Source organism: Semicossyphus pulcher, unplaced genomic scaffold, assembly GCF_022749685.1.
Source record: "Semicossyphus pulcher isolate SPU_LCO1_2020_fin unplaced genomic scaffold, fSemPul1.0.p SCAF_15, whole genome shotgun sequence".
In the NCBI taxonomy this organism is placed as follows: domain Eukaryota; kingdom Metazoa; phylum Chordata; class Actinopteri; order Labriformes; family Labridae; genus Semicossyphus; species Semicossyphus pulcher.
The window spans coordinates 17,514,329-17,541,497 of NW_027211659.1; the positions used below are offsets into that span (position 1 = coordinate 17,514,329).

The 27,169-nt window shown below is 42.8% G+C and overlaps 1 protein-coding gene across 2 annotated transcripts in view; it reads left to right on the plus strand.

The window, feature by feature from the left end:
* epha3 (eph receptor A3) overlaps window positions 1-27,169 on the plus strand; it is a 96,576-nt gene that overhangs the window by 12,864 nt on the left and 56,543 nt on the right. For both annotated transcript variants that reach the window (XM_069663245.1, XM_069663246.1), the window contains exon 3: window positions 3,278-3,938. In XM_069663245.1, coding sequence (XP_069519346.1) covers window positions 3,278-3,938 — 661 coding nt within the window. The remainder of the gene's footprint in view (window positions 1-3,277; window positions 3,939-27,169) is intronic.

The window sequence follows — 27,169 nt, forward strand, 5'->3', positions numbered from 1 at the left end:
TCATTTCAGACTTTTGGGGCTTCATGGTAAAGTTAGCGACAATTACTCAGCAAAGTTGGGTCAGACATTCAAAAAAAAGTTTTGTGAGAAACACTTCACATCTTTTGGAGTTATGGAACAACAATGAAAACATGGTTAATGTTGTTAAAAGTTTGGTAAGGTACCAAAATGACTTGATTAGGTTCAGGTAACTTGCTGTTTGGGTTTAAATACGCAACCTAAGTAGGTCTGTAACTAATGGAACTTAATTCCCTGCTCTCTTCATACTATCACTTCAACTGCACCATGAAAAAAAATTAACAAGTGGTGTGCGTCCTGCGGTCAGATTCTGAAGTATAGGGACACTGACCAAGCTGGCGTATTTGATGAGGTGGGAGTGAGAACAGGCCAAGCACTATGCAAACACACAATCATGCACACAACATGGTTATACACATAGACTGTATTAAAAGATGGACGACATGACAGCTCCCCAAAAGTGAAGCCAAAACATGTCGAGCGCCCCCTGCTGACTGGCTGCAGTATAGGTCATAAAGCCCGCCTGCTCCATGTTAACAGATGGGACATGAGTCAAACTATAAAGTCAGAGTGTATTGGTAAGCGGAAGTGGCTATGGCGGCTCGACCTGCCGATCTCTACTGTGCAACTCTGGCTTCAAATGACGCCACCATCGCATGGCGGCGTCTATCATGGGGGCTATTTTGGCATCAATTTTGTACAATGAGAGCAGATGGAGACGCGTCATCCATCTATTTATACAGTCATTAGTTATACACAGAAAAGCAAGAGGACCAATGCTCATTCACAAACACACTCGATATATACTGTACAGTCATATGTATTACACATACACACACCAGGCCCTCCACACCTTAAGGCCACTACTGTTCTGTTGGAAAACAATTTTGCGAGATCAGTAACAATAATTTTCTGAATACGTGAAGAAGCTCTTGAAGACACAAGAAAGGGAAAGCGCTATCCAGAGTAGATACTTAAGACTGCTCTGCTTACAGTTGCTCCATCCTCTTCAGTGTTTCCTTAGATAGCAGAGAGATCATATATAGAGGTAGACTGAAAGGTACAGAGGCAGTGGTCCAACAGCGTATTGCAAAGATGTGCAAACAGCTCCATCTTACAGGAATGTAATTTATCATGCTAAATACATCATTGTTAATCTCTGTTTGGCTCTTCAATCCTGGCAAAAAGACAGGCCAGGATGCTTAATTTTCACTGTGTTCAACTAATTGTCTTATCTAACCTAGTGTCACAAGAATCGCTCATTGTAGTGTTGAACTTCCCCCTGCTTCCTGCGGTGTCAAAGTCTATCATCAACCCTTTCTGCATGTCATCACATCATTATTCCTACGTATAATTTCAGCCGCGCTATTAAACCTTGCAAGTTAAGTGAGGTGAAATGTGAAGTTTCTCTTCACCTCTTTATATTTAGCCCCACTCCATTCCACTTTCCGCCTGTTATTGTTGGGCCTATAGAGAGCTTGGACTCCACTCTGATGAATGAGGTGACGCCAAGGAAGGCATGACGGGGGAGACTAAACACCAATGGAATCTCTCCCCTCAATTTTCCTCTCACTTTATCTCACCCTCCCTCTTCCTCTTGCTATTTTTCAGCTCTTTCTTTTTCACTCTCTTCTTTTCTTTCCAGCTTCCTCTTCATTATTCTCTCTCTCTCTCTCTCTCTCTCTCTCTCTCTCTCTGTCTGTCTCTCTCAGGGGTGTTTCATTAACTTTGCTGTGAGATGAAAAGCAAGTGGTCATCCTTCAGCCTGAGAGCTCCTTGAACACCAGACACTTATAGATACACTTTACTCCCACACACACACCAGCACACACACATACACAGGGAGAAAAACACATGTAATAGAGAACCTAGAGTTTCTTAGCTCGTCATTAATTTCTGTGTTCAGGCTGAAAGCACCTGCTGTGTCCGCCTGCTATGGGACTCTAAACACTTCACATGGGCCTTATGTGAATGTATATGTGTGTGTGGGTTTATGTTTCCATTAATGCTTGTGTGAAAGGAGCGATAATTCAGTTTCCATTTACCCAGAACGGGTTTCTCTTTCTCTGTGTGTCTCTGAAGAAGGCACTGCTCACTCAGGCATACATCCATTCTGCATTTCACGGAAAGAAACAAGAGAAAAAGCACCCATTTACACATTTAAGCCCATTCATTCTAATGATTGTCATTTTAACCACAATGAGCCCAGTGTTTCAGGTGTTTCCCCATTCATCATCGCTCTGATTCAGTGTTGATTTGCCTGGACAGCGAAGCCAAAGCGCATGATCAATGAGTCTTCCCGCTGTGTTGAATTCAAAAGCAATGACCCGGCTTTCTTTTTTCTCCTCTCCTCTCATTGCTTTCTCCCAGTGGAGGGAAAATGTAAGATAGACACGAACGTTCCTGGTATACACTCACATCTGTCTATACTTCGTAGCTTCTTTTGTTTCATAGTGGATTCAGCACGTTTCCTTTAGTAGCAGTAGTACTGTGATGCAAATAACCAAGACTGCAGCTTGAAAGTCCTCACTTGTAGAGAAAAAAACATGTTAGTATAAGGGTGGAAAAAAACACTACGAGATTTTGCTAATATTTAACAGCAATTAAGCAGCTTCAAACAAATTTAGCAAGATTGAGATGGGAAATTGCCCTCCATGTTTTTTTTCTCAGAGATATTTTCACAGCGCGCTGACGTCGAAAATTTGGCTAAGGCAGCAAATTTGCTTTTAATTAACTTGAGTAATTTACAAGAGATCTGGTAGTGTGATTTTTCACCCTTAAGTGTTTATTAGATGCTTAGTATTCAGCAAGAGTGAAACTGAATCTAAATAATTTATCTGTAAATGCTTACAGGGTGGAGATAACTTTGTTTTTCTCTCTGCTATCTTTCCCTCCTTTCCTGTTTCTACCTCCTTCTCTGGCTCCAAATTCCCTCTCTCCTATCCCTTCTTCTTTCACTTCCCCCCTATGTCCTAACTCCTTTCCTCTATTTTGACCCTTAACCCTATTTTCCACTACCCCCTTGATCTCTGCCTCCCTAATTTTCCCTGTGATCTGTTCCCTTTTTTAATCCTACCTCTCCCTTTAACTCTGTATGCTTCTGCCACCAATTCCTCCAATGCATCTCCTACTCGTCTCCTCTCTCCTTAAATTTGCTCCCCTTTTTCCTTTGCATTTGGTTCCCTGTCTCTCTGGTCTGTTGCTCCTTTTCGTCTCCCTCTGTTTCTGTCTTCCACCTCTCCCTCTCCATCTCTTTCAGTGGGAGGAGATCAGTGGCGTCGATGAGCACTACACTCCCATCAGGACCTTCCAGGTCTGCAATGTGATGGAGTATAGCCAGAACAACTGGCTTCGCACCAACTGGATCCCTCGCCAGTCTGCCCAGAAGATCTATGTGGAGCTCAAGTTCACCCTGAGGGACTGCAACTCCATCCCGTTGGTGTTGGGCACCTGCAAGGAGACCTTCAACCTCCTCTACCTGGAGGCCGATGACGACCAGGGCAGCCACTTCCGGGAGCACCAGTTCTCTAAGATCGACACCATCGCCGCGGATGAGAGTTTCACCCAAATGGACCTCGGAGATCGCATTCTCAAGCTCAACACTGAGGTGCGCGAGGTGGGTCCCATGACAAAGAAGGGCTTCTACCTGGCGTTCCAGGACGTGGGCGCCTGTGTAGCTTTAGTTTCTGTGAGGGTTTACTTCAAGAAGTGCCCGAACACTGTGAGGAATCTGGCCTCCTTCCCTGATACGGTGCCCATGGACTCACAGTCGCTGGTGGAGGTCAAAGGCTCATGTGTCAATCACTCCAAAGAGGAAGAGCCTCCACGAATGTACTGCAGCACAGAGGGGGAGTGGCTCGTGCCTATTGGGAAGTGTCTATGTAACCCCGGGTACGAGGAGAGAAGCAACACCTGCCAAAGTAAGACAGATCTTCTTTCAGTCATGCTTTTTATTTCCCAGTTCTCTTGTACTCTTATTGTGTCCATTGACTACTATTCGTCTTGTGTAACGTCCTCCTTCTGTCCTTCACCTCCCCCCTTGGAAACAGCATTTATTTTTACTTTACCATGTTTAAGATACTTAGGGATACAAGGCAAAGTTTGCCAAGACTGCAAAGAGTGCAAAGTGTGTGATAAGAGGACTGTCACACTTCATATCCATCAGCCCACAACCTTTAATGTGTAATGCCCAACCTTTGTGTTTTCATGTGTGTATGCTTGTGTGTACGTATGCATTCTGTATGTCTGATGCCTTCAAAAGAACCCCAGAATCCCAAAGTGTTGGTGGATAGTTGTACATGTCTGTTTCCATGCATGTGTGTGATGTGTTATCCAGATCTTTGTGCAGTGGTTCAATAGTAATCCTCTCTGTGACACATCATTACCTATGGGAAGATCTTAACCAGAGTAGCAGGGATGGGACTGATAACACAGAAGAAAGGAGTAGGCCGGAGTGGATGGTGAATAATGGAAAAGTTGCGGTGATGGTTGTGGGTGTTGGTGGAGTCATGAGTGGGTAGACATAGGAGTCTGGAGATACTCGATCTCACCCCAAAGTCTGTTGTCGCCTTAGAGGTGGTTGAAGAAGTCAGAAAGTACATCTGGCAGCCTGGCTTTGCCTTTAATTTCAGACTGTCTGCGACATCATCATCCCACATGTTTTGCAATTTGAGTTGCTGCCAGTTGGTTATTGGAAATAATCTAAATGTCACAATGATAGAAGTCAATAAAGCTTTTTCAGCTCTCAGTGCTTCTGCACTTACACACTGCTGTGTGAGACAGGCCTTACTTGAATATTTTAGCAGCAGATGCAGCTGTTGTCCTGATTGTAATTGTCCTTTGACTGTCCTTGTTTGTCTTTATTGAACTTTATTTCACCTTAAATACTCTAAGTACATTAACTGAACGAGTTAGACCATCAACTCTTATATCAACCCATTTGGTCAAAGGTTAAGAAGGCCTTAAAAGTCCTAATAAGCCTTCCATCTCAGTACGTTATCCCAGTCTGGTGAAAATACGATAAACTTCCAAAAAGTATCCATATTTCTTCTGATTTCTTATCATATAAAGCATTTCTTTATAAGGGTTTTATATGTGTCCACAAACAGAGCATAGCTTAAAGATATAATCTCGAAGATTTCTGTTTTGTTCTCTTTGGCAGCACCTAATGGCATGATAAATGGTAATTGCGGGAGTACACTTCCCAATTTAACCAGATGTCCACGGTTGGCTCCGGTTGTAACTCTTGATTTTTCTCGCTGACGGTCGCTTTCCTTTTTAGACTGTTTGCCTTCATCCGAGCGTCAAATGTGTTTCTTTTTCTTTGGATTTTCGCTTATTTTTTAAGTTGTATCTGTAGTCATCGATCTTTTCTTTGTTTGTTTGGCCATAGTAGATTACTGTTTACTTGCAACACTTGCAGAGACCGGAAAAGCAGCCGCTTAGCTCCGCCTACCCTCTCTGGCAGACTGGGCGATGGAAAACACGTCACTAACTGGGCGCGGCTTGTGATTATTTCTGCGAATGTCGCCATAGACACCCAGTCCATAATAATACTATAAACTGCAAATGCGAAGGCTTTTATCAGTGGGCCATCGGCTCAATCACCATTGTGATAGATAGAGACTTAACAGACATTTATGTAAAAAATGAAAATCTTCAATATTATTCCTTTAACAATGTAGCAAAATTACATTTCCCATGGTCATCATCCGGAGTTAGTGCAACAACTTTCACCATTTACAGATGCAGTGCTTCTCCAGTGCTTCTCTGTACAGTAGTTTATCCAGTGCAGCAGCTGCATGCCAGTATCCCCATGTTTTTGTAGAGAGTACCACTCTAAGATTGTATCTTAACAATCTACATGTTATAGCACATGATCTATTTAAATACCAAAGGTCTATAATGTAAAAAAGTGTGGGGAGGGGGCATACGCTTTCTTAGTTCATGGTCCTCTGGTTTATGGTTCTGTTTATTTGGTTTGACCGTACCACAGAGAAACCAGCTCACAGCGGCTTTGGCACAGGAGACAGAAGCTCCATATTCACCTTTTTGTTGAGGCTGGTTTCTGCCAACCATGTCTGGATGTGCTCCTCTTTTTCTCAGTTTCAGCGAGCTCCTCACTCTGCTTTAGAAGCAGCCACCTCTGCACTGCAGCTTCTCCACTCCACAAGTCTTTAAAGTTAAAACAGCATCGGTAGTTTGAAGAAAATGCTGTCTGTCTTCAGCTCTCTTAGTCCTAGGTGTTGTTGCTGCTCCTAAATACTCCCGTGTTCATCAACTCTGTCCTCCCCAGAGCCCTGCCCGGTGTTAATTAAAGATCAAAGGCAGTCTCCCAGGTCAAGCCCCTGCTGTCAGGGCCAAGGGAAGCTCTTTTTTGGGGGCACTGGACTCCAGACGAGGCTGTCTCACTGTCCAGATGCTGGGAGAAACTTTGTGGCAGCTGTCAAATGGAATCCTTATATGTACAAAATGTAAACATAGTGGGGGAGATATGCAACTGCAGAAAATGAGTACAAAAACAAGGATTGGTATGAGATATAAATGTTGTGGTTACAAATAAGACTTTGGACTAATGTCATTTTCTTAAAAGAGACTGATTGGATCCACAAAGTTTGCCATTCACCCACATTTGAAAGGTCAAAAGTTATAGATACAAGAATGGGGCATTATGTGGACAAATGGGAGACCCCTGTGCCCCCTCCGACAACCCTCCTGTCACTTCCTGTCTCCCTGAGAATTGTGTGAATGTTTGGATGTATTCGACAATCTCTTATTGGTTTCAGAGAGGTCTAATGGACTCTAATAAGGTCTTATGTTACCCTGGAGTGGGACAGCTGCACCAACAGGCCCCCGCAGCCCCCGCGTGCAGCCGTCGGGGGGCCCCCAGCGCGCAGCTCGCTCTTCAGGCCCTCAGTGTTAACAGATAGATGAGTGCATGGGGTTAGGTCGTCGTACGGACAGATAGCGAAAATGATGAAAACATATTTACAATGCTGCAGCCAGATTAAACAGAGTGAAACAGATGTCTAAACTGGTTTCTCAAGTATTTACATGTCATGGACCTACGGATGGGGCCCCTGGACCCCACTTGGTCATATATTATCCCATGACACCAGAGAGAATTTTTAAGTATTGAAGATATTTTCATTCTTTGAAGTAAACCAACATACGAACATATATTCATCTAAGAGCACAAATGCATTGGCTAGCATTTGAACGTACTTTTTTATCAGGCAGCAGCAGCGAGACCAGGAAGAGGTGTTGGGATAGAGTGTTGTTGGCTCTAAATCTTCTGAGTCACATGTGCATGTAGCACCTCCGCTGAATATTTCATGCTTTGTTTTCTTGGACCAAACGCTTGGTGCAGCATCTTCCACTTACCTAAGCCCCTGCTCTATGTGTGTGTGTGTGTGTGTGTGTGTGTGTGTGTGTGTGTGTGTGTGTGTGTGTGCGTGTGTGTGTGTGGACACCAGTGAGAGAGGAAGAGAGAGAGAGTGTGAGAGCAGTTGCCGTTGTTTATACAGACTCCAAAGTGTGTTTAAGGGCTTTAATAGAATACACTGTAGTATTAGACTTTCATTATCTTTCCTGGCCGTCTGTGTTTGTGTATAGCCAAAGATATTTGTGAAAGCGAGGATGTTTTTTCAGTGGCGCCTTCAAAAGAACACATGACTTCTGTCTGGCTTTAGCATTGGGACACCATGTGTGAGCTACTGCTGTGTAAGTGTGTGTGGCTGCTGTTGGCTGCAATGTGTAGTTACATATTTCACAGGATGTAGTGTGTATCGCCGTGAGCATATTTTGATATTTCATCATCCAGATCCGAGCAGAAGATGTCATCGGATCTTTTGTCAGCGAGTGGACGCAGAGTTTTTCAGACTGTACCAGGTGAATGGACGCGTCAGTCATCATCAGGATTACTGTATGTTTTGTGAGCGGGCTTCGGCCTTTCCACAGAGAATGTGAGGCCAGATCTAATCTCGCTAAGCTGCTCTTTCATCTGTCATTACAACAGACTGGAGCAGGTGAACTAACTCCTATCTAGCATCAGTGTGAAATTCCTGCAACCCCTAATTTGATCCTAAAACAGCAAACGGATGTGTGCCTGTCGAGTGTGAGTGTGTGTTGCAAATGCAAGCAGCTGTTGTGCTGCGCGTAGAGGAGCGACCCAGGTTTACATTCTTACTGGATTTATCAAGACACACAATCCCCAAACTTGCCAGCTACATAATGCTTATTATAATGGCACATAGATCCATATACATAGACACAGAGACACATATACTCAGGCCTATTTAAGCCTTTGTTGCTGGCCTGCCTAGATTACTTACCAGATCTAGTTGCTGAATAAGTGGAAGGACAGAAAGGCACTTACGATAAAAGTATTATTTTTAAGGCACTATAAAATGATGCTTGAAATTGATTTCTATAGATCTGTTTCCATTGATCCTTAAGCTCTAAAGTTATTTGTTTTCGATGACTGCAGTGATCTCATAGAAGGCCTTTTCCGCTGTCTTCTGTCCCTCCGCTCCCCCCAGTGGCTGATCGTCTTGGCCAATGGTTCAAAGCCCGCCGCCCATCTCATGTCGAATGTTTTATATCACTCTCCACCCTCGCGCTTAAGTGATTTAGCTGCTGCCCTTGTGCACAGACATGCTTGGCTTTCAAGCAGACACATTATACATCTTGCAATGACAGTGTCACGCAAGCCTACATCAACCTGACCGGTGAAGTACTCTAAGCTGTGGTCTCTGAAATGACTCATCCACCATTTATTATTGATTTCAATCAAAGCGCTTGAATCTTATTGTTTCGGATCGCTCATCCTTGGGGTTGATGCAAATTTGGTAGAGGTCCAGTGGGGTTGATGGAGGAACTCATTTAGCTTTTGGCTTGGAAAAGGGAACTTTTCTCAGACGTGGTCGGACATCGGAGCTGAAACACCAGTTTATGATACATTCAAGTAGAGAGGTTTTGTTGCTCTGTTAGATGTTTTTTTTTAAAGGGGGGGTATTATGCTAATTTGAAGCTTCAGATTTCACTCTGTGATACCTGTGGAGTAGCTTAGCATAATTTACAGTTAAAAAAAACTCATAATTTTTCTCACACTGGTGCTCCGTACAGGCCCTCACACAGCCTCTGCCTGAAACGACTCAGTCAGCTCTGTCCCTTTAAAAAACCCCACCCCTACAAGCCCACTTTCTTCTGATTGGCCAGCTCTCCGAGGCTGCCCTTTGTGACGTCACAAAGTCTGATTACTCCAATATAGTTTTACCAACAGATTTGAAACTTCATCCACATTTAGTACGAACATCCAACATTGTAACTATATATATGTCTTAAAATGTGATACCCCCTCTTTAAACTTGTTTTCTTTCTGCCCCCTAGTGATCAGAAATCCTTCAATGCAACTTACTGTTTTTTACAAGCTAAATGGTATCTAGTTAAACCTAAAAACAAACATTTCTTAAAGTGATTTTTAGTTTTACCTTGGTTTATTTTACAGTTCTATGCTATTGTTTTTAAGGGATTAAGTAAATACTTAAAAAATAACATTCAGGCTAATTAATAAGAGCAGAAGAAAGCGCTGCAGAAGTCCCACAGTAATGCTTTCAATTGTCTTCTTTGTTTCTCATCACCAGCGATGTTTTTGGACTGTGTTTTTTTGTATATTTTCTCGACCAGTCTGTTGAGGCTGAGTGCTGTGAATCCATGGAGCTATTGGCTCTCCTCTGGTCCCTTGGAAGGATTCTGTTTGTTTCTGTTGGCCGTTATATAACTGCCAGGCTCTCCGCAAGAACATGTCAGTTCTGCACACACATACACTCAACTCACAGCCCCGAAAATACAATGAGAGATACAGGCTAATATACTTTTAGTGCTGGATATGTTATTGCATGTTCTGTATGTGTGTTCCGCTGTGTGTGCATCTGTGTGTTAGTATTCCAGTCCACTGAGTCCTCGTAGTCACTGTTCTTTTTCCCAGCAGCTCACTGCTGCACATCATACACTAAAGATGCACTCGTTCACACTGAGAGCAGCACATTCTACATCAATAGTCTGTTACTGTTTCAGTTCCTGGTTAAGGAGCACCTCCACAGCTGCGCTTCATGCGGGTGTTACTCTCTACTTCTGCCACACACATTTTCAAAGCTAATCCAGTAGATCACATCAGCTGATGCAGTCTTGTGTGTGTGTTTGGGTGAACGATGTGTTACACTGTACTCAGCTCTGTTCGAACACTGGTGTTTCATTGCATTAGTGTCCTCCTCTCTTGTCAGTGTAGTTTAGTGTGGAGGCTTTCTCTGCTGCAGCTATTTGGGCTGTGTGCTGCCTGGCATTAGGCCTTTTTGGAGCTGAAAGGGAGGGGAGGGGCTGGAGGAGAGGACATGGCCTGGATTGAGTGATACAATGAGAAGGTCCTGAATCTTTTGTTAACACTTAATATTAAAAGTCACTGTAAAATACACCACATGTCAAATCAAAGTAGGTCTTTCCAGCTAGCAGAGATGCAGGATGAGTTAAACATAATATCCTGAATATTATATAACTGCCAAGTTGCATCGGATCTCGCTCTGTTTACCCTCTTACTGATGGCCTTTTTGCTTTGGAACATGAGGCGAAAGGTAATCCCTGCTCTCACACACAAAGGTGTTACTGTGTTTAAAAGTGCATCCTCATATTTTTTTTGTTTCTACCACTGCCCAAATTTTGATCCCCTCTAGTAGCATTTGACTTTTTGGGGATCTTCCATAACCTTGATGTGCAAAAAAAACAAGAGAGTCGGCTAATTAAAGCGTGCTAAGAAGCCTGCAGCAATCATACTGACTCCTACTCCGCAACACAGCAGCCGGGAGGGAAATCTGACTGGAGGGAGGAAAAGAGAGAGAGAGGGATAATGAGCATAGTGTTAATTAGAGACCATTCAGCTGTAGTCCAAAGGCAGGAATTTCTCAGTAAGTAAGGAAACTCTGCAATGAGGATATACATGCGCATCCTATATGCTGTATTCACATCTGTGTCTCTGTGTTTATGAGAGAGCCATAGTGCACAAGAGAAAGAGAAAGCACTCTCATATGCTCCTCCATTGCTTTATATGCAGAGTAAAAGACTGCAGGAGCGTGTGTCTCTTTGTGTCTCACTCCCTCTTAAATCAAACTTTATCTCTACGAGCACTTCTGTATGCAGTGTGTATGTGTGTGTACGCCCGTGTGAGTGCGTCTCTGGCATGCAGGGCCAAGGAGGAAGCCGGAGCCAGAGATGCAGGAAAGTTTTATTCATTCAGGGTGTTATTGCCTGTTTGCTTTTCTCTTTATGGGCCCTGCAGCACAGGCCCAGGGTGGCGGGTAAGCCTGTCACCCCGGGGCCCTGGTGCTGTTAGGACTTCAAAGCTGTTGGTAACCACAGGCTCAGGAATTCAACTTGACACACACACATTGACACACACATGCAGAACCAGGCCTGAAACAGAAACGGGACGGATAGATGGGGTGTTTGTTTGTTAGAGAGACCCCTGACGGTGGACAGGACTACTTCACCGTGGTTGTGTGTGAATACATGTGTGGGTTTGTGTGTGTACTGAACACAGACACATGTGTGTATGGAGGATGTGCATGCAAAACGTCAGAGAGAAAATAACACATTGACGTATATATATGATATTTACTGGTCTGCATTTACACATACATACTCCTGACATTACTAGTGTGTGTGCGTAGATATGTGTGAGTGTGCGTGTGTGTGGACAGGCAAGGACAGGGGGATGAACACTGCGGGAAACGTCCTGTTTGACAGACACGCTGGATGTTTGGATACACATGTATTGTAACAGGGGAGAGCCGTGGGGGAGTGGAACAGGGGAGTCACTCCATCATTCCTGATAGATGAGAGGGAGCAAGCTGGGGAGGGAGGAGGAAGAGGGGGGAGCTGAAGGCAAGAGAGAAAGAAAGCAAGCTGTCACAGGGATAGAGACCCCCGCTGAAAACTCTTTGGCGCAGAATGCTTGTTTTGTGATTTGTGACTTTAGCGCTATCAGTTCCACGTCCTCAGAGGTTGACATGCCGGCTTTTCTATTTATTTAAGGTTTTTTCCTTCACGTTTGCGTCACTAATCCTCTTGCCATGAGCGTTGCTTTCAAATGTTCCAGAAAGTTGGCTGATAAATATATTTTCCCCCACAACTTGTAGACACATACAAATTATTCGTCACTATTTGATGCAATAGTGACTAAAGTCATGACAGGGGCCTCCTCCTCATGCTTTCATACTTCTTATGCATAAAAACAGGTTTAAACAAGACAAATCCAGAACATATTTTGAATAAATGATTAAAGAAACATACTTTTTAGTGCAAAACATTTATTTAAATATATTTATCATTATAATTCATTCTAGGCTCAGGCTGATCTACACATAATCAGCTGCTCATTTGCATTTAACCTTTCCTCCTCACTTTCTGTTAGAACTTGCTACCAGTACTATCACAGCTCTATCTTTTATCAGGTGCCTGGCTTTGATGTCCACCTTCAGCAGGGGATGAACTTTACGTGACCGCACATAAAGCAAACAGATCAGAGATCCACAGAATAACCCCTCAAAGAGCCTCATAACACGTATACATCAAACATAAAACACACACATATATATATATATATAGAGAGAGAGAGAGAGAGGAATTTAATCCCTATAACATGAATAAAAAGGTCCACATACTGTAAGCCGATCGTGCATGATGTCTCCTGTCCTCCTTGCTGAAGATGTGTTGGTGCCCTCAGCCGCAACCTCAGACATGTCTGGGGGCTTCTGCTGTCAAGTGTCTCATTTATCCCAACACGTCCTGTATGCTTGTATAGTGACAGTGAGAGAAGTTGTCAGAGGCATCATAGCATTGTACAGCTGCGATGCGTTCAGTGAAGAGGGGCCTCAGAGTGTCATTTCTGTTTGAAAAACCAAAGCGTCACAGCATAAATGTCTGTCTTCCAGCATCTGTCTGATCACGCTGTGCTGCTACAACGCAGACGCCGGCATAACAACCTTTCCGTTTCAACAAACAGTGCGCTCTAATGACAGCCAGGCACAGACAGAGATGTCTGTTTTAACACTTCGGAGAGTCAGGGCACAGCATGGAAATCTAGTGGTGATTCTGCACTGAGGCCTTAGCTTGTTATAATATAGACAGTAACCACTGATGTAATGACACTTTAGAATTGCTGCAGTTATCGGTCCAAGCACAGAGATGCCAGCGTCACTCAAAAGTGTTTTTACTTTATTTTTTGGCATTTTTTGCATTATTGAGTGTGAGTGCCAGCGGGGGAGGGATATTTTACTTTTCACTTTCTGCACTGACAGCGCCAACATTAGCTTTAATGCTAAATTATGTGACGTATCAATACAACATAATCAAGTCCAAGCAGTCATTTGAAGTCTGCATTCCGCTCTGTTACCACAGATGGTTTTGACCATGCAGCCGTCCACTGATGCAGCCCAGAGTGGAAAATAACTTTGTCATGTCCAAAAAACTGTCATGCATCTGCAAGTTATTAACTCTATTTATTTATTCTAAATATAATAAATGACAGACTGATCCATCGCTATTTTTACATCCAACTTTGGGATTTGTGTGTTTCCAATCAACCTGCAAATCAGTGTATACGAAATATCAATGTGTATGTGATTGTAGGCTAGCTTGACCCTCACCTGCTTTGTATTATTGAATGTGTCTATTTCCTCTTACCTGTGCCGGCTTGTGTGCTGTTGACCTTGCTGTGGTAACCTTGGTGTTTTTCTTGTTTGTGTCTTCCATCATAATCAAGTCAGCAGGAAGTGAGGCTTCAGGGCTCCTCTCGGATCTGTGTGTGCGCGTGTGTGTGTGGTAGAGAGAGAAAGACAGGAAGAGAGAATAAGTGCAAGACATAAGTGTGGGAGACGTATCTGTCAATATATACAGGTCATTAGTAAACCAGAAGTGAGCAGAGGTGAGGAAAGGAAGACAAAGTGCTTACCGCAGCAGGACCCCGCTTCTCACTGACATACACACACACAAGAGCACACACATACGTATACATATTCTGATGCTGAAGTTAAAATATGTTTTAACCTGTTCAATGCTTTCATTTAGTTTGCCAAACCTATCCTTCATTGACCAGCACACATTTAGACGTGAATTTTCCAAGCTGACACAGCCTTGGGACGGACAGGCTGTCTGTCAACAGTCTCTTCAGTCTCCTCTTGACCCAAAGCAGGCAGAAATGGATCAAAGGAACCTGGTCAGAGTCAAGTTCTTAAAATCCTGCATTTTTGGGGATTGGATTAAGAGGCTGTGAAAAGGCTTCACATGAGTTTTTAGGTCCAGTTACAGGTCCTAAGGTTGTCGATTTTCTTTGCTGTCTTTTCATGCTCACTTTGACTGATCGTCCCTAGGTATCCTGTTAGAAAAACTCAGGCAGGATGGAGTAATAGAGCTGTTTTATTATATCTGGACTCAATACAGTTAAATATGTTAGCATTAATTAGAATAAGAATTAAAGCTACCATGCAAAACTGTTTACTCCCTCTTCTGGCTGAGAGAGTTACTTCAGCATTAGCGATATTTTAAAAGGCATGTATGTATGGCAGAAATTAGCCTTTTTTTCTGCCTCAGAAAAGTGTGTTTTTAGAGCGTCGTCATGAACCAATGGAGAGTGTTTGTGGCCGCCCTTAATCGCTTTCTTTATTTCACTGTATTCCTTCATCTTTATTTGAAACATCAGAGACTTCTCTTGGATTTCTCCAACATCAGCTCTGCCATATCCCTCCTTGCTTTAGCCTACTCATTAGTCATTACTGTTGTTTCCCCTTTCAGCTCAGGCAAACAAATCAATGATGGTTGAGGTAAAATGCATCCATGTGCCAGGGCAGGAATGTTGCCAAAGACAACAGATGTACCTCTGGTATACTGCAGCATGCAGAGAGATTTACCTGGTGGTGATAGGCTTAATCAGCATGGTTCTAATGTGACTGGCAAGAGCTAGAATGTAAAAGTCCAAAACTCTAACTTAGAGTCAGTTTTGTTTTTGGTTGGAGTCGAGACTCGGGCCAAGAAGCACCTTGTCCCCTCTTTGTATCCTTTTGTGCTTGCTGGCTTTACTCTCAATGACTGAGCTGGCTCATTGGGCCTGGACAGGTATAAAACTCATTGAGGTTACGTTCTACGGTTATGTAGGCTTGGATGCACCACTGGACATTGCTGAGAATAAAAAAAGATACACCCAAATAAAATATCTTATCTTAAGAGCTCAAGATAACTTATTTCTCAGCTTGTGCCCCCCGCGGAAGAGTCACTGATGTCCCAGACCGGACTGTCTTTCTAAGAATGATCCATAGACTCAGACTCCGTGCATCCCTGACTCTCCCTACTTCCCACATTTGATAGAGATGAAGGGAAAAGGTCCCTGCACTCATTTATTGCGTAATCGAGCCATCCCGATCCACCAGCACGAAGCAGAGTGGTGACATTTTACCTTCCAGCCACGGTGGTTGACTTAGAAATGGTGTCAGCTGGAATGACATGCCCTTTGGCGTGTGCAAGTGTACGTGTGCATGTTTGTGCGTAGACGGGGTCATTTGCGTGCGAAGATATGTTCTACTGTTGTGTATGCATATGAGTGTGTGTCAGTTTGTGGGTGCTGATTAAAGGCGGTCAGGCCTCAGTGATCAGGCCTTTAGCTGTCCGTGCACTCGGAATGCCAAACACAACGGAGCATGCCCGGAGCAGCCGAGCATGGCGACTGCACCGCGAGACCTCACCGGACAACCTTTAAGGTCTGCAGCTGTGTGTACGTGTGTCTGCGTGTCTTTTCCCATTTGTGTTAGTCTTTACGTTCTGCACTGATCATATGAAGCAATCTAGGTAAGAACAGTTCGTATTCTTCTAAAATACAAAGCATGTTAATTTTTTATTATGCTATACATGGTTAAATACTATAACATTAACTGTTACAAAGGAGTGTGCCTGTATGATAAAACCGTTGCTCCTCACACGCTACATAATTTAGAGCATGTTATAGGACCCAGGGTAGATATTTCAGCGCTAAATGCTAAAGTAAATGAGGTTTGTTATTTTCGGAGACCTCCGGGTCTCAATGGGGGAGTTAAAAATAATGGCAATGAATAAAGTTATACTGTTAGTAGTGTAAAGCTGTTATGATGGTTGGAGATGTCATTGAGTTGCAGCCAGCACAGGGACCAGCCATGCTGTTCTCCCCACTCTCTTAGTCCCTTAGCATTGGGTTAACTAAACCCGCCGCTGTGTGTCAACAAGTGTTTGTGCTGCCAAAAATGCCTCCGCTCTCAAACCAGAGGCCTCTCTTTCTGTCTTTGTCTAAATCTCTCCTCCTGGAGAGGCTGGAATAAAGTGTCACTTATACCGGGACAAAGGATCCAACCTTTAAAGGTTGAGGGATACTGTGGAGATGAGCACTGACCTTTCTTTCAATTTACACACACTCCCTCTCTCTCCCTCTCTCACACACACACAAATATGCATAGAAGGTTAGAAGCACCGTGAAGATGAGCAGAGAAAAATGGCAGACAGCAGTGTCCAACAAGATTACTGTACTCATCATCCACAGATTTCCCACCTCCTCCGATTCATTTCCCTTCATCTCTGCCTGTTGAAATGGATGGCACCAGGCATTTGTCAAGGTGAAGGTAGCGCGGCCCACGCCTAACGATACAACCGACCAATTTTTCCATTTCTTCCGCTCTGCTAGTCTTTTGCTATTAAGTGTTCAATTTCAACACCTGGAGGGGATGCCAAAGAGCAAAGCCTCGAGGAATGTTAAAGAAATCGCACTGATTAATGGAAGACCTCTGCTCTGATTCCCTGCTTTTCTGACTGGCTTTGGATTGCTGTATTCATGTGGCAGGGCGGATACTGGCCTTTCAGTGAAATTTCAAAATCAGTTTTTGTCCGAAAAATCGTTTTTGACAGTGCTTTGGCAGTAAAGGTTATTCAAAATGGTCAAAACCAGCATTATGTAATGACACAATGGTTAGAAAACAAACAAGCTAAATGATCTACTTCATAATTTGGAAATAACTTCTTGAAAGACTCCAAGTTTTCCAAGACGCCTCATTCACTCCACCACTTTGTGTGTATGTTTGAGTGTGTATGTTTTGATGTGTGCGTGGGGGGATGGGTGGATGTAGCGACGACAGCTCAGTTCCAGGGGCAATTGAGATGTGTGGTATTGATGAGACCCCGACTCTAATGAGCTTTAGCCAATTAATCCATCGATTTACATGTAAATGGCTCCTGAAAGGTTACTGGCTGTGGCTGCCATCTGCATGCACTTACCATGCTAATGTCGTGCTGAGTGACACATACGCTGCCAACACACATGCAGAAATTCAGGGGGTTGTTAGACTGAAAGACTGGGAGAGGGAGACATGACTGCTTGATCGCTGATAGATTGCACTGCATCCCATTATGATGAAAAAAAAGGTGTTAATTACAGTGGCGTACATTAACAGCGGGTGTGCACACCCTTTAATTATAAAGCAAATATCTTTCATAGAGTGTGTCAATCTCGCTCCACATGTCCGCACATCACTGTTTCTGGATGTTTTTAGACAAGGCTATTTTTTTACTTAGCAATTATGTGTTTATTTTGCAGATACATTTCAGTGTCATTCAATTGTGATAAAGGAAGATATCGCTCTATCCCGTGCTGTACTTTCCCCTTGACAGTAAAACATAATATTTGGGAAAACTCCAAAAAAGCCACTTTTTCAAACCCATTACTTACTTTCCATGTATGTTTTTCCAAGAGCATTAGGGTTGAATACTTAAAGTGGTGATCTCAAATATCTCAGTTTCGTTCTCTTTGGCGGCACCTATGGCGATAACTGGTAATTGCAGGAACACACTTCCCAGATATCCAGACAGTGTCACATGTGTGACGTCAATTGTTGGCTCCCTTGTTGTCACAGCTGTGACTCTTAAATTCCATCACTGACGGTCACTTTCCTTTTTAGACTTTTTGCCTTCATCTGAGCGTTGAATTTGTTTCTTTTTCTTCGGATTTTCACTTATTTTTAAAGTTGTACACTCATCGATCTTTTCTTTGTTTGTTCAGCCATAGTAGATAGCAACACTTGCAGAGACCGTTAAAATAGTCGCTTTACAAATGTTCATTTGTTGCGTTAGCTCCGCTTACCCTCTCTGGCAGACCAACCACTGCTCGGTGATGGAAAACGCGTCACTAACTGGGCGCCTCTTGTGATTTTTTTCCGTGAAAGTCACACACCCAGTCTGTAATACTGCAAATGCAAAGGCTTTCATCAGTGGGCCATATTCTCAATCACCATTGTGCTACTTCATTCGGCGATAGATAGTGGCTTAACAGAAATTTATTTAAATGAAAATCTTTGAGATAATTATTTTAATTAAAAATCTAAAGGAAATATGTTTCCAGTCCAAGAGCTGATAGGAGTGATGTCTTTTAGCCCAACAGAGAAGTGAAGAGTTGTTGTGGCATTCTCAAAGTGCACTGTATTTTTGCAGTAATTAGTCTTTCTCGTCTCATGAATTAGAAGTTTTTCCTTCTAATTTAAGGATGCTGCAGTGAAGAAGAGCCCATTCTGGTTTGCAGAAAAGGGGCTCTGTAAAGTCTTTCACCTAAAACAATGCAGAATCCTGCTATCAGCCAGCTAACTGACTCGGGTTCAGTGTTAATTACCAGCGTGTTCAGCGTAACTGAGATACTCGGCAAATTGTCCCCAGGTGGGCAAAGAATAGGCTATCTTTATTTCTCATAGCTGCAATTGAGCTAATTATGATGGTGTGTGTGTGTAAGCGAGTTTAGCCTGGGAAGCTTATAGTGTGTGGTTTCTAACATGAGTTCATTGCTCCAGCTTTCATATTGTATTTTTGTATGTATGTTTGTGTAGAGCTATGTTAGCTTTAGCTTCTTTGTGCAAGTGCGTGTATGTTTGCACATCCACTCAAAGCGAGACGAGAATTGGCACATGCTAAAACATGCAACCTCCAAAGCCAACAGTTCTGTTAAGTGAGATGTGCTGTGTTATAATGATGCCATCTATCATTCCCTTCATCTCTCCATTCCTTCATCCCCTAACTCCTCCATCAGCGTCTCTGTGGCCTCATTAATTTAGCTTGGACTATTTATGGGCCTATAAAAACAATAAGTAAGGAGAAGAAGGGTTTTACTTACACGACGAACACTTCCAGTGCATGGGAAAGATGAAGAAGCCTGTAGAGTTCGATGGAGCGTACCACATCACTTTCAGTTAATTGCACCCAATTCTTAACATCTGGTTAACATTGGACGATGTTTTCATATATGCAGTATGTTTTCTGACATATAACAGATACTCTTTTGGACATTACAGAGCATTTGTGAAAATTAAACCTATCTACACATCCATATCTACAGTATATGTGTCTGCTTTATTCTACTTCTATCAGTGTTTTGTGGGGTTGCCTTGTCACCAAACTCAAATGTAAGAGAACAGCCACTCATGACCTCCCTGCTGTGAGTGGAACAGCAGCTATTGGTCTCCATAACCTGCTTTCTTTCAGAGTATATGACACTCAAGGAGTTTAGATCTTAAGTCTCTTGTTAGTCAGCGAACTATAGTACCCTGAGGCTGCTGTCAATGAGGATATGTAGCACACTCTATGGACTAGCCTATATGGGGTTGTAACATGCTCCTGTTGGCTCCTTTGAGGCTTAAAACATGGGGCCACATGAGGCTGCATGGAGCTCAGGGTCCCCCTCAATGGGAGGCCACTCACGCAAGCTGTTGTTAAAAGCAATGGAAGGCAGGGCTTTAGCTTTGAGCATGTGTTTCAGTATTCACCCGTGGTATTTATAATGTTTTGTAAAGTAAAATAAGTGAGTCATCTGCATAGAGACTAATGTAAGGTGTGCATAATCTAGTTTGTGCAGCTCTCATATGTTTGCATACATGAAACCGTGCCGCATTCTGCATCTGCGTGCAATGAGAACCCTTCACATGACTTCTTTTTAATGATAGACTGCTCTGGGTGGCTGTTATTGGGGAGAGTGGGGGTTATCACCCTGCCGCAGAGCGAAATACCATGTGTGCGCCCAGCGGGTGAACATTCCTGCTGGCCCCATGATTTCCTCAGGTCATTCATGCAGTCCTCATCCCCACTGTAATGGCATTGTCCTGGGGCTCAGCCGCCACGCCAGGCCCCCCACGCTTCAGCCTCTGGCCTCCCTGACAGCACTGCCCCTCAGCTGCCTGTCAACCAGCAAGCTCGAGATGGTTGATGGGAGAGTGGGAGGGGTCACGGAGGCTAATCCTGGGGCTGGGACTAACACTAAATTCAGGTCGTTTGAAAACGATGGTTTAAATGATAATAATGCCTTATTTTTACACTTTCATTAGCATCTGATAAAAGTTTCTTATCCACTGCTGTATGTACATTTTTCATAACCAAGTGTGGAATTGAAACATTCTTTGCTTTATTTTCAGCAGATTCTAAAGATGAAAAATGTACATACGACCTGGTGAAAGAGAATAGACGCACTGAGATGCATTCAACCAGGAAATAGCTGAAATGTTTTAACCGTTGTGTCTCTTTTGAGTGCCAGCATGCTTTTCACACCTGGAGAGCTGAGAGCACGTTTTAGCATCGAAAACGTCTGGCACTGACTACATCTCCTTCTCGGCTTTCAGTGGAATTTCGAAAATACAGCGGCAGTCACACAACAGAACAAAACCTCCACCTAGTATTTGCGCAGCTAAATGAAGACATTGTCTGTTTGTCAGTTTATTTGTTGTACTTTACAGATACACGGATAACGCTGTGCAAGCTAAGCAAAGAAACACAGTAGCCACTGCCTTCTACAAAGAAAAAAAAGAATTTGCTGCATTGACTAAGTGAATGTATGGAATGAGAGGAGGAGGAGGGGTGGCATCTGCCGCTACTCGTGAATTCAACAAAGACTATGCAACACACATCTTTTTCTCAAAGCTCCCTTCGCTCTTTCTCTCTGTATTCTGTGTGTGTGTAAAAGGGGCTGTTCATCATTATTCAAGGACAGAGCTGATTAAAGGTGATTAAGCCCTGCCCATCCATCACTCTCGCCTTTCAGCTTGTCACTGGCCCCAGTATTAAGGGGGACACCAGTACATGTATGTGTGTGTGTGTGTGTGTGTGAGAAAGACTTTCTCTCCAGCTTTGTGTTTTGTCAAATTCTTGCCATTAAACTAATTGCAAATAATTTCTCAAATGGACAGAAACAATATACTTGGCTTCTTAATAATGCAGCTTAATACTAAAATAATACACAAAAGCATTCTAATTGAGGGCTGAATTTAAATGGGCCGTGGCAGTCCATTCTTTACAGAACTCTTTAGCAAGCCTATGATGGATGTCCACCTTCTCTGTTGATGAATGGCGGCAGTGAGAGCCTTTCTTGCTCTTGCCATTTCTCATAACATTAGCCTACACTAATGCTAACCAATGACGCTAAAAGTGGGGAGAAGTTTCCTTAAGAGCTATATGACTGGCTTTGCTGGTGTCCTATTCGTGGCACAGTTACCCACAAACACAGTTAGAGAAAGTGTGTAGACTGCAGGAGGAGCAGAGTTCGGCTAAAAGACTATTCATACTCATTTTAAAAGTGATAACATCGGGAGCAATTCGCCCCTGGAAAAAGCCACGGTCAGTCAAAGCTGGTGTTCTCTGTAATCGATAGAAGCAATAATATTTGAAATTGTCGCCATAGCTGTGGAGAAAGTTGTACAAACAGCTTGTGGTTTCACCCATACTACATTCCTACAGCACCCAGTGTGCATTGCGCCCCTCCCTCTGAAAGGAACAGCCCAGCGAGAGACGCTGGAGTGAAATACTACCGTTTTCGCTGCTGGCAATGGCTCAGAGCGCTACAGAATCTGAAATACGACGAGAATATACAGGTGGATCGTCTAAAAAATATTCAGGTCTGCAGTCTACATTTCAAACCTGACGATTTTGAATGCAGCATGACATCGAAGGTGGGCATCCTAGATTGAGGAAGTGTAGCAAGCTCCGTGGCCTCCGCCAGATGATATGTTTTTCATAATGGCATTAGCTCCCCATAATAGCATGATAGGACTGAGGTTTAAAATTGGCAAACTAGCCCTTTAAGGAGGTAAAAGAGAAATCCAGTTTTCTGCACTACATGATTTTAGGGAAGCTTCTGAAACAGCTCTTAGACCATCATGAGACACTTTAACTCTGTAGCCTTTTAACACAGCTTTCATTGCAGGTTTTACAGAGTGTTGAGTTGAGTTTCACTAGCTGTGGTTGGCTAGGAAACTGTGGATGACATAGACTGGACAGTATCTGATTTCTATTAACAGGCCAATATCATCCTGACAATGTGAGCCAGCCTTGGTTTCTGCTGCTTCCGTGCATAAATGTGTGTTTATTTGCATGTAGAGTATACTGTATGTGTACTGATGTTGACGTGAAACACAGGCCCTCTGAAAGTTTGTATAGCTGCCTCAATCCCCAAGAAATAGCTCTATCAGTGTGACTTACTTCCTACACACATACATCTACACCTTTTCCTTTGTGAGATCCAAGACTGATAAGAATAGAACAAGACACTGTGTGAGGCCAACAGTTCTCTATAAGTGTGCTATCATTTTCAGCACAGTACGTCTTTGTGTGTTTCAGCGAGTAGGACTGTGCAAACTGTATTTGCACATAACACGCTCTCAGGTGAAATCTGGAAGCATTGCTCTGGGAGGAAGACGACTAGAATCTGGTTATTCAACTGTTGTTTCCCACTGCGATGAGCTGGGGCTCCTCAGACTCTCACTAAGGTTAGCCCTGCAGGGTGCCACGGTGGATATACACTTCTGCTGAACTCGCACTTCTCCGAGAGCTCAACCCCCGACACCACAAAACACCCGCTTCACCGCACCCCGAGCGTACAAAGTCAGAGGAATGAAAGTTTAGAAAGTCACGACTGAGTTACTCCTGAGCAAAGGTAAAGCATGAATGTGATACTCCAGGGATTTTTATTTTTTGTTGTATTTTCACTTTCAGAAGCCAGAACTGGAGCAAATCCTTTTAATCCTTTTTTACAATGTATTTGTATTGTTATCTCACTTCTTTGTTACATAGTTGTTGTGTTGTTATACCCTTTGCCCTCCGCACTGTAAGGCAATACAACTCTCATCATCATTATTCTCTTTAAATAACATTCTCATTGTTGTAGTTTTATTTAATCTAAATTTCTAAATTTACACTCACACAATTTAGTGCTCATGCAATTAATATTCTTCATTGTAGTCATTTCCTTAATCTTGTTTTGTCTCTAGTGTGTTGTGTAAGAGCTCTCATGAATCACAGCATCTTAGTTTGTGTGTTTTCTGTGTGTGTGTGTGTGTGTGTGTGTGTGTGTGTGTGTGTGTGTGTGTGCGTGTGCGTGCATGTGCTCTAAGATTAGCACAGGAAGTTTACTTTGAATTGACCCATGTGAATACTATCCATGCTTGTGTCATCAGTGATGACTCAGTGCATATACACTATGCACACAACATGTTTACACGCTCAGCAGGAATCTGTACCTATGTGTGCACAGTATATATGTGTGTGTGTGTGTGTGTGTGTGTGTGTGTGTGTGTGTGTGTTTAATATGATTGTGGCAGGTTTTCATAAACACAAACTACTAGGAAAATTTGATGATGCACATTAACATATAGAATTATTAATTATTTGCACCCTGCATGTGTGTAATGTGTGTGAAATACCCCGCAGCAGCTGAGGATGATGGGAGTTAGAGAGGAGCAAAAAGAAGGTTGCGGAGGGGTAAGGCGAGAGTCTTGATGTGTGCTTGGTTCGTGCCAGGATGTCTAGCCCTGTCTGTGGTTCACCTGCGCTGGTCTGTCACTCACACACACACACACACACTTACACAGCTAGAAATGGTGCACACATACACAAAGTAATACACACAAACACAAGCGTCCAAGGGCAAAGCGCGGACCTTCTCTCTCTCTTTGTCTCTCTCTGTCACACACACATGCATAGCTTACACCCAAATCACAAGATGCTGATTTATAGAGAGGTTTATCTCTCTGTGACCCAGTAACCGCTACCATGGGTCTCCCTCTCTCTCTCCCTCTCCCTCTCTCAGCAGAAACACATGGCGGGGCACCCTGTGGTGAGTTGTGTCAGTTGAGGAGTGATTTAGCGCAGCTATGCCCCAACCACTGCTGAGACACCTGCCCCAGGAATCCCTCTACACACATACACAAGCACACACACACATATTTCTACGCATATGCACAGGTTCATGCATTTCTACATGTGCACGTTTGGGACAAACATTCACATACTAGTATAGCACTCCCTCCTAATACACTGAAAGTCCCGATTGCCTGAGGAGACCCCATTATTTTGCTATTTCCGCAAAGCATTGCACTCCAGCTCTCCGTGGATCGGTTATGAATTCCTGAATTTTCTCTGGCTACTTAATCCTTTCCATAGAGGACCAGGGACTGGACGCTGTCCCAACATGTATTGGGTTCAGAAAAGGGGAACATCTCTGAGAATTCACCACAAACAACTCTCATGCAAATTATCAGATTCTAAATAGATTCCAGCAAAAATATAAAACTTACATTATTAGCAATTTTAGACTCACTAGGACAGCACATTACAGCCAAAGGTAATCCCGGAACGTTTGGTAGCACACAGCTTCTCCACAGAAAACTACTTGGTCTAAAATTAGCTAATTTCATCTCTGGGTGAAGAAAATATGAGACTAAGTTAAAGATGTGTGATTTTGTGTTTTTTTCATTGATAAAGTTGTGGTAAAATGAATTAAACATTGAGCCAGTATGACACCTTGTAAATATAAAGTGGGATATTTTAAAACCTGAATTCCATACGATAAATAAACCTCACTTTATCGATTAAAATATTGAATTGCGATTAATTGATGGTTATGGTCATTTTTCACCTGTTGTAAATGCACCTTAAAGAGATATTTTTCTAGTTTTTAATACTGCCAATGACAAACACTGTCCAAAATATTCTACAGAATAACCTCAAAGGTACTGCGTGCTCAAAAAAATGTGCTGAAAGCATAACATGGCAAACTGAAGCCCAACAAGCAACAACAGACGGCATATTCACCTGAATGTAACATCCCTAAGTCATAAGTTATTGAGTCTGCAGTGGGTGATAAAAATAACATAATTTAAGTCAAAGTCTAATCATTTAAAGACATTTTTCACAACCTGGGGCTCCCTGCATCAGCTGTGTGTTTGGCCAGCAAGTGGTATTTTAGCTGTACTCTGGTGGAGTAAATACAAATAACTTTTGTCTTGTCCAGAGAACCATCTAGCAGGGCTTTGAGGCTAAACTACGGCTACATCGCTTCCTGATTTCTCAATCTACGGGGCAGGCCGAGGGTCATAATAATAGAACACGCGTGTGTTAATCACACGTCAAAATAAATAGTGTCATTAAAGGGAATGTGCGTTAACGCTATATCAACGCATTAACTTTGACAGTCCTAAAATTATTCCTTTTTCTCTTTTGGCAGATGTAGCCTCCACGTTTATAGGTTTTCGGTAAAATGTAGGTCAGTCAAACTCTACATCAGTGTTTGTTTCTCCTCCTCTTTTTTGCTCTTTCATATGAACATCACAGTTAGAAAAGACACAAAACAACAGGGTTATGATGAGATAGGGCTAATGGGAGAACACAATGCCCAAACCTGCAAGTGGAAGGTCCTGCAACATTGGCATAGAGCTGCGAATGTGATTATTATTGTGTTATATAAAAACCTTGATCAAATTGCCTCGCATTTCATCCCCTGTGGCACACAATCCTATTAGCCACCTCGGGCTCGTTCTACACAGAGGAATTCTCAGACCTTAACTAACAGATTCTGACCTTCCTGCTTCTGTCAGTGATTCATAGGGTGGTGTTCACTTCCAAGGTTAGAACTAATGAGATACATGTGAAATATTTGGTTTGGTGTGATTAAACGGCTGTGAAATGAGGTGATCTGAGAGGAGCGTTTGAAAAAGTACCTTCAGAGTTACTTGCTCTGTGCTTTGTCATTCCACCTGTGGCCTTGGGATCATGGCTGCGCAATTTTTCCGATCTGAAATTCTAATCCCGTCCGTTCGACAGACGCGCTCACTTACAGGCTGGTTTTAAATCTAAGGAGAGCAGAACACCTCTGGAATGCATGAAAAGATTAAAAGGTATGCTAGGTGTCTTTAAAAGTAAATACAGAGTTTAGCTTCAGACAGTGGAGACTAAAAGAGGATAAACAACAACAGGATGAGTTGATTAGATTCGGAGTGTGATAATCCCTAGTGATGATGCTAGGTAAGGAATAAAGAGCAACAGCTGAGTTCAATTTGAACAAAATGTTTCTATTTTTCTTCAGTTTTCATTTCGTGCCAATGTCTGTTCTCCAGTCTGGGTGGTTCAGTTCCCCGTGATGGGCAATATGAGCCACAATGTCATGTTGTCTGAAGTGAGAGGAGCCTGGGGGCTCTTTACCATATGGCAGCAGCCGCATACTGAGACTTGTGAGTAGGTGTCTGTCAGCATATGCATATGTGCGTGTGTGTGTGTGTTCGTATGTTTGTGTCCTTCACTCGTCCTCAGGTGGTCCAGGAGTGAAAGTAGTCTTCCCGAGGGGGGCTTTACTCCTCTTCACTCAGACCTCAGCAGGCAGAGAAGCTTCTTCCCAGTTGGGGCTCAATGTCAGCAAGCATACGGACGTGTCGTCATCTGAATTACAATAGACACAGGAGGGATCTCAGACTGGGGTTAGAACACAGAGATCATATTAATATGAGATACAATTTAAGGCTTTATTCACAAAGCTTTGAAAGTTTTCTTTTTACACACAATGTTTATTTTTTAAATATTGAATAGAGTCTGAAATAAAATGATGTAATGGTTGAAAATCTTAAATAAAATTTAAATTATTGCTTGAACTCAATAAAATCTACGATGATAACATGAAAGTACTGAATTTGCATCTCATCCAAAGTTTGAGTCATATACATTTCCAGTGATGAGTTCATATCAGTTTTAAAATAAACGTATTATTCATCATAATAATATCAGTAATATCTGACTTTTA